This window comes from Pygoscelis adeliae, unplaced genomic scaffold, assembly GCF_000699105.1.
Source record: "Pygoscelis adeliae isolate BGI_AS28 unplaced genomic scaffold, ASM69910v1 Scaffold24, whole genome shotgun sequence".
Classification (NCBI taxonomy): Eukaryota; Metazoa; Chordata; class Aves; order Sphenisciformes; family Spheniscidae; genus Pygoscelis; species Pygoscelis adeliae.
Window position 1 is genome coordinate 5,985,202 of NW_008824806.1, and position 8,272 is coordinate 5,993,473.

General features: G+C 33.8%; 1 protein-coding gene across 1 annotated transcript in view; it reads left to right on the top strand.

Moving 5' to 3' along the window:
• The window catches only part of RAB28 (RAB28, member RAS oncogene family), an 83,548-nt gene that overhangs the window by 15,025 nt on the left and 60,251 nt on the right, over positions 1-8,272 (top strand). The window contains exons 2-3 of the mRNA XM_009324121.1: positions 803-899; positions 6,186-6,274. Coding sequence (XP_009322396.1) covers positions 803-899; positions 6,186-6,274 — 186 coding nt within the window. The remainder of the gene's footprint in view (positions 1-802; positions 900-6,185; positions 6,275-8,272) is intronic.

Here is an 8,272-nt window from a genome sequence, read left to right on the forward strand (position 1 = left end):
TTTTTACCTTGCATGGAGAACTTAAATTGCTAGTGAAAGAATATAAATGCCTTACTTCATTACTTTATGTAGGTTAGTTGTGTATCCTTTTAGCAGTATGTAGTAAAAGCTGATTCTTTATTAGGTTAACAGTGTATTGGTCTACTTTCATAAATCTACAAAATATAAATTGAAGAAGTGAGTTTCCAAAGTTCTGCTTAAAGGAATGATTCTGCAAATGTGCATTTTAACATGAGTTTAGTTTTTTCTGTGTACAAGAAAGTACTCTTCCTTAGACTTCATGTAATCCCTGATCCTGAAACTTTGATGTACAGTGGCAGGAATCCTGCCACACTTTGGAGCCCCTGTGGGACTCTGCACTGTGCAGATCTCTGTTCACTCCCAGAAAGTTGGTCTTGGGATCATGGTGTTCTGTACCAGGGAAGGACCCTTGTTTTGGAAATGAACGCTTTTTAAAAATAATAAGCTCTTCACGTATGGATGGTGTCACTTAGATTTGTGTCAGTCTGAGCGTGCTAATGATACCTCATTCAAATCTGTGTAATATTTTGTAATATGAATATCACAGTATCTTTGAAATACAAAGGAAATAAGCGCCTTGCTTCTTTTTGCATAAATTAGTAGCCTTTGCCACCTCCTCTTATTATGTTGAAGTTGTCTGGAATGCTCATCAATCCAAATCCATCACACAGTCAGCGTGCATTGATTTAAAAAGTGCTTAACTGTATTTCATACTCCTGGTTTAACATCAAGTTTTTTGCTGTTTGAAATGACAGCTTAATTTGATATTGTTCTGTTTTAGACATCCTTAGCCACACGTTTTGCCCAAGAGACATTTGGAAAACAGTACAAACAAACCATAGGACTGGACTTCTTCTTGAAAAGGATAATATTGCCAGGTAAGAGAATAAAAACTAACACTGAAAGGTTGGGCAGCAGTAAGACTTGCAGAAACAGATTCTTCAAAGTAATATATACTAAATAAGCTTAGTACAGTGCTTTTTATGGCAAAATAAATTAGGTTATTCAGAGGAAATTTTGTTAGTATATTCTTACCAGGTGACAAAGGGTTACGCATTTGCAACTTTTATCTTTAAGTAAAACACAGAATCCGATTTGAAGGAATGCTATCTATATTAATGATTTTTATTATCTCTACTTGAGTGTACTCGCTGTCCATGTGGATAGTGTAACATACAACAATGAAATGGAACTTTAAATATGTTCATTGAAAAAGTATATGTGTTTTGAAAGAAATAGATTTTTTTTTTTTTTAAAATGAAATACACAACTTGTATTTGAGTTGTGTGTGAGAAGCATAATGCAGCTATGGAATCGCAGTGCTCTAATATGTGAATGCTGTTTTATGCAAGGCAGCATGAAATTGCTGGCATTTAATAGACCACTAAAATTTAGGGTCCCTCGGCACTCATAAAAATACAGTTTGAGCATTCAAGATGTTTCACTTCACGACGGCAAAGAAACTATTTAGATGCCAGTTGCAGCGCACTGCATGGAAAATGCAAAGAAATAATTAAAAAAGAATAGTTGTGGGTAGAAGTTTGTCTCTAAACAATTGGGGGTTTGAAATAAGTCTTTTCATTGATTTGCGGTTGCTCAATTTCTAAGTATGACAGTATTTCATTAAATGCATTTTCTTCTGGTTTCAGAAATCAGAAGAAGTTAGAAAAAGTATGTGCAATTATTAGAAGTTGTAGTGAGATTTGATGAAGTTGATGCAAGTTCTGTAGTTCTGTCTTTTTTCCTTGTGGAGGGCGGGGAGGGAAGCAAACCCAGAAATGAAACATTTTAGCTATAACCTGAAGTTAAAAGAAAATATATACAGTTCTTGAACTTATTTTGTTAAAATTATATTGCCAATAATTTCTTGATTATGATTATATATTTTCTTAAGTGACACAGAATAATCTTTCAGACTATTCCTGCATACACTATTTTGGTTTGGCCATTTTGCTGTGCTATTTTAGTATCTGGTGAGTGAGAAAGTACCGAATTTCAGTGCTTATTTCTCCATAAAATCAACAGAATAATTTTTTTTATTGTCCTGCTCATGCCTCTAAAAATACCAGTGTGCATAATACTTAACAGCAGTACTTGCAAGTGGAATGTGTACACAAATCATGCAGTGTACATGCTGAGAACTTGTATTTTGCAAGTTTTTTTCCAGCTGTTAAGCATACAGAAGCTATTAGTACATTACTGGGGTTCTAAATATTCTTGTTGAGTAGAAAATTTGGAAAATTATCAACTATTGATTTATTAATGTTTTACTTTCTTCAAGTGTATTTTGTAATAAAATCAGAATGTAGATGAAAATAGCACCAAAACAGCAACAAAGTCTGTGCATGTATTTTCCTTATTTATCAGTAACCAGATAGTAACGTTCGTGGAATGTATTCATATTCAGGAAGAAGCATTTTTCTGTAGATTGTCATTCTGTTTTTGCCTATGTCTATATATGTGTTTAGGTATATATGGATTTCTGTATTTTATAGGTAAGCTGAACTGGTGGTGGGGAGTGAGAGGGAAGGAAGAGAAGAGGGAGGGAGGTAAAATTTCTAAATACTGGAATGGGAAGCATTACTTAAGTAAGCGGATTTTTCTAATTTCTTGATTAGTTCTGGGTTTGCAGAGCTGCTATGTTTACTTGAAAGGTTAATTCATACTGCTGCACAGAAATTATAATATGTATATCAGTGGGAAAAAAGCCTTGATTTCTCTTATTTAGTAGGAGAATTCATTAATAACTATGGTTTGGTATTTGATTTTTTTTTTTCTTTAAACGTAACCAAAGATTTCAGAAGTTAAAATCACTGATTTCTAGAATTGCACAGAAGTTTACATTAGGCCACATTAGAAATGCATTTTAGCTTGTAAAATAAAGTACTGTTTTTCTGTTGTTTTTTTTTTCATTTTAAAAATAAAAGCTGTATTTGTCTCCAGTTATTTTAGTAACTGATGCAGTTTTGCAGTGAAAAAAGTAAATATTTCACATGGTAAAACAATATGGTTTAATACAAATAGTAAATGCTTTGATTAGTTTTGAACAATGACTTTTAGTGTTCCACTGTTGACAAATTCTCTTCATGCAGTTTGTTCAAAATATTTTTTCAAATGCAAATCAACTTCAGTATATTTATTGATTGATGCAGTATCTTGTATAGTCTGGATGCAGCCACGGTGTACATTTTACTGCTTAAATAGTGTATCTGTTAGAGGGCCTGCTGATAGATTCTTGAGAGCCATAGTCGAATACTTTTAGGAAGGTTGTGGGTGCAGTCCAGTAAACAGGATTCTTCTGTTAAAAGGATTTTTTTAAGTCGTCGGTGCAAAAAGTGGGCAGACTCGTGTTTTTAGTTCCATCTTGACTGTGCAGCACTTCAAGTAAGGTTAACCAATGCACCAAGTATACTTCTGCACGATCCCTACTGAATCAGCCCAGTGGCTTCAGTTCGTACCAGAAACAATCTAGATACCTGCACTGTGTTGCCTCAGTTATTTTGACTTCACACTTGTGTGCATTTTCTACAGCGTAAAGAAGTGCTAGTGTTTTCTTGTTCCTTATCAGTGTATTACATATTATTTTTATGGGATTCTTCAGTTATTTTTATTGGTATGTTAACCTTGTTTCTAAGAACTGTCTTATTATGCATGGTTTCTTTCTGTTCTGTTGTCATCTCCAGTTTGTATGTTCCTCTTAAATCTATGAAAAAATAGATTTCAAACTCTGCGGAAAACTTCATGTGCTGCTCTCATAGTTGTTAATTAAATATTTGCTAGGCAAATTGTCCGGCGTTTTTCCTTCTGTCAGAATAATTCTAACATCCTTCTTTCTCCCCCAAAATCAATCTGAGCACAAAGCAAATATTACAGGACGTAATTGAAAAAAAGGGAAAATGAATCATTTTGCACTGGAGATGGTCAGCATGAATTTCAGTAGTTAGTGAGGTCTTAATTGAGAACCACTTCACCTTAAATGAACATTCCAACCTTTTTTCCCCAGTTTCTTTTTTCTGTTGTTAGCGAAGGAAAGTAAATAATTCATAATAGTAGATTTTTAAGTTGAACAGTCACTGTTAGACCATTTAATTTAACTTCCTGCATTAAAGTTTCTCAGATAATTTCATGCAGTTATCCAGATACTAAGCCCAGTATGCTGTGCATGATTACTACTCTAAGGAGCAAAAATGAAGTTAGAAGCTTTTTAAAGCATTTGAACACAAAATTAGGCATCTGAAAATTGTTGAGTTTGAAAGTGATAATATTTATAAAGCTTTTTTTCCAAATAGCTGGCATGAATGGCATGGTAGGTTTCTAGCAGAATATATACAACCAAGTTAGGGGTAAGAATACTGCAGCATTATGAGTGTTTGAGCAAGTTTAGTTTGTATACCTACTGAGGATGCATAGTCATTTCAGACTGCGGATTCACCATTTTGTCCACACGAGATGCTTTATGGAAGACTTTCCTGTATTGTTTGCAGTCACTTATGTTCTAAGCTTTAAAAATAATTAATTAATACATAGTGTATGCACTGTCAAAACAAATAAGCTTTTTATTCTATGAAAGGTTGCCTTTATTGAACTTGAGTGTTTATGATGTATTTACTAAGCTCCATGTAGAAATTCTTTATCTTAGTATCAGATAAAACGCAGTGTAGCTTAAAAGTACTGTGAATGGATTGTCTCACATTCGTCTCTATATATTTGAGACTAAAGTAGCACTTTAGGAAATCTGCGCTTTTAACCAGATTAAAGCAAGATGCGTCATAAAAATATAATGTGGTATATTTAATACCACAAGTAGTGTACGTTCAGCTATATAGTTCTAATTTGCTGTTTATATTCACCGAGTGCTGGGATATATTTCCATGCAGCACACTCCCTTGCATAACTAGTGTGAGTGTGTTAGTTATAAATTGATGGCTGAATAGATCACATTGTGTAAAATGAGGCTGTTAATAACATAAAATAGTTGAATTAAGAGTATATCTTTCTTAGCAGCCCAAAATATTGTCTTCTTTTTCACTCAGCTCTCAATTGTTGTGATGTGGAATTTGTTGCAATTTTTTTTTTAAATGTAGGAGTAAAATTAACAGGCGGTTATGATTATTTGTGAGTATGTAGAATTGTTATTAACATGTAAGTTGTGAGTTTTATGTAGATTAGAAAATTTTTCATCAGACCTTACTGTATTAGAGTTTGGTGCTTCCAGGTAATCAGTACAGTTTTGAAAACAGTTCTCACCATGCAAAATGAGCCAAATTATACTCTAATATGTTTGTATGCATGTGGTGACATACATTGCTAGGTGTATGTTTAGTCTGTGGGTTTCTGAGTTGTTAGCTTGTAGAATATGTATGACTTGTAGGATATTAAATATTCTGTATTTACACTGATTTTTTCGTTACTTTGTTTTTGAAAACCTGTTAACAGTTTCAACATAGCTTAAAGAATGTTTAGAATAGGAAGGAAGATCTGTTCTTGGTGTAGCTTCTTGAAAGATGAAATTATGTAAATCATGTCCAATTTCGTTGCCTGCTTTGGGGTGGTGGGTGGAGGAAATAATCATAGTTCGCATCCTCAACTTAGATGTGTGTCAGTATTTCCATTTTTTAGTCTGTCAACTATATAATTCTTTAGATGTATAGTACTAAGAGCATCACTATCAAAATGCAGTTACTATGCAGATTTTCCCTGCTTCTAGATTTGTAAAGAAAATTTGGAGGGGGGGAAAGGGACATAGAGTATGAAATAACGTGGTTAAGTTGACATTAATTGTGTTACCTTTCAATTCCAAGTACTGTGCTATAGAACTTTCTCTGTAAAGAGAAAGTTTTATATGTTTCTTCAGTGAAGTATGTATATAATTTCAAAGCAGGAATCTTATACTTTATGCAGTTCCAATTCTTTTCTGTTAAATATGTTAATATCTAGGTATAGTTTTACTGCATCTTCATGAATTAGCTGGGCACAAGTGACTTTTTTCCAAACAATACAATCATCTTTGTGTTGACATTTAGTTACTATTTATTGTATACTTGTAAAAAGCTATTGCTTTTGATACGCTAGAGCTGTATTACCTGTCGTGATAATATATTTTTAGTTTTATTTATATCTAAATTTTCCAGGTTATACAATATCTGTATCATTTTCTTTTTCAGGAAATTTGAATGTTACTCTTCAAGTATGGGATGTAGGGGGGCAAACGATAGGAGGCAAAATGCTGGATAAATATATTTATGGAGCTCAGGTACAGTATAAATGATGATAATTGTATCTATAGTGATTATATAAAATTCATTGGAACTTTGTTCTTAAAATTATACATATCTTACAGGTTGTTGTTTTGTAGATCTCAAAAATGTTGAATCTCTGCTTAACCTAAACTTAATTGATATTAAGATGAAAGTCTAATTCTGGTATGTACTTAATTTTTTAGAGCAAAGCAAGGGTGTGTATTTGTAGGTCTGAATAACTCTCAAGAACAGATGTATGTTTCCATGCTTTGTGTCTTGAGTTAAGAGAAGCAATCACAGTAAATAGTAAAGGCTATTTGGATATCCACATGGTAGATATAGTGGCTGCTTTTAGAACAGATGCCTCCTGGGGGAAAAAAGTAGAAGGAGGAAATTAAGAGCAATCCTATACCATTAAACTCATACATGCAACTGGGGTTATAAGAGGGCAAACAAAAGGAGGCAACCAGGTAGCTAAATATTTTTGCAGAACTCTTATCCAATGAAAATTAATTTTATCTTGAGGTTAACTAAGCAACTTAAAGTGAATGGTAGGATTAAGTAAGAGCTAAATATTATAACAGTATCTTGAGTTATGAGATGGTTTAGGAGGATGTACTATACGCCAAACTTCTTAACATGACCGATCCTAAAATGTATTCTGTTCTTTAATTTGGAGTTTGTAATGAGAACAATAGGCATAACATTTTATTACATAATGTTATATTTATCTGAAAAGAAAACAAATGCACCTATTTTTCCCCCAATACTTTAAGCAATAGGAATATGGAATCCTAAAACTTTTATTGGACAGAAACTCTGTACTAAGAAGTACAGCACAGGAATGGCTAATTAAGGAGATTAGGATTTATTAGTTAATAAGATAAAGACAAACTTGTCAATTTAACATTTTGACACTTTCAAAAAATGTCAGAAAATGTTTTTAGCTGTTGCATTTGTTTTATACCATTCTCTTATTTTTTAATAAAAAACATTTTCCTGCCCTGTTAAAGATCTACCAAGCAACAGGAGACGGTGGCTTCCATGACAGAGGGAATTTGATTAATCACAAATTGTTGCCATATGCCCAAAGTAAACTCAATGAAGGAAATAAAAGGCTATTAACTTTTTCTGTATTGAATTTGGTGATAAACTTATGAGTTTTTTATCAGCAAAAGCAGGTCAAAAAGTTAATACCAGTGCCCCAAAGTAGTGAAAAAGTTGATATCAGTAAGCCTAAAGTTAAAAAAGTTTGATTTTTAGTGTTTCTGAGCACATAAACAAAAAAACCCTACGTCCAATCTCTTCTCCTTTAATCCTCCCCCAACCCTCATTGTAACTCTAATTTTTTTAGTGAACTCGTGTGTGGGGATTAACGACACGGACTCTGGCAAGCAGCAACCAAAGACCTTTTATTGCTTTTTGTTAGTGATTTTTATAGTAAAGAGAAGTGTCCACGCACTACCTGCAGTTTGCAGATAGGTTAAAGCCTTAAGTTCATGCGCATCTATACCGTAGCGGATCAGTCTGTTCTTCTTGCGCACACGACATTCCTTCATAGCCTTTAGCTACTTTTTTTTCCTTTCTCAGCAACTCCTGTCCTTCTCCGTTATCTTCAGCTTCGTGCCTTCTCGCGCCTCAAGGGCACGCTGCTTGCTCACCAAAATCAAAATCAAATTCAATACTGTCCATTGTTAATTCAATACTGTCCATTGTTAAGCTTTCCATCCCCACATCTCCCCCTTTTTGTTTTACTAGAAACACTGTTGAAACAGATTTCTCAATCATTTTTCGTATACCTTGTAACAAACACGGCACACAAACCAGAATGCAAAGGAATATCACCAAGCATAGTCCTCCTAGCTTGGCTAATCCTTTTAACCAGCCATTTAAACCCCATCCCCCGAATAACTTATCCAACCAGTTCCAGGGGTCTTCCACTCTTAATTTCTGTACTCCTTCCTTCAACATTTGAATGCTGCGGTGAATTGATTCCGAATGGTCAGATAAAT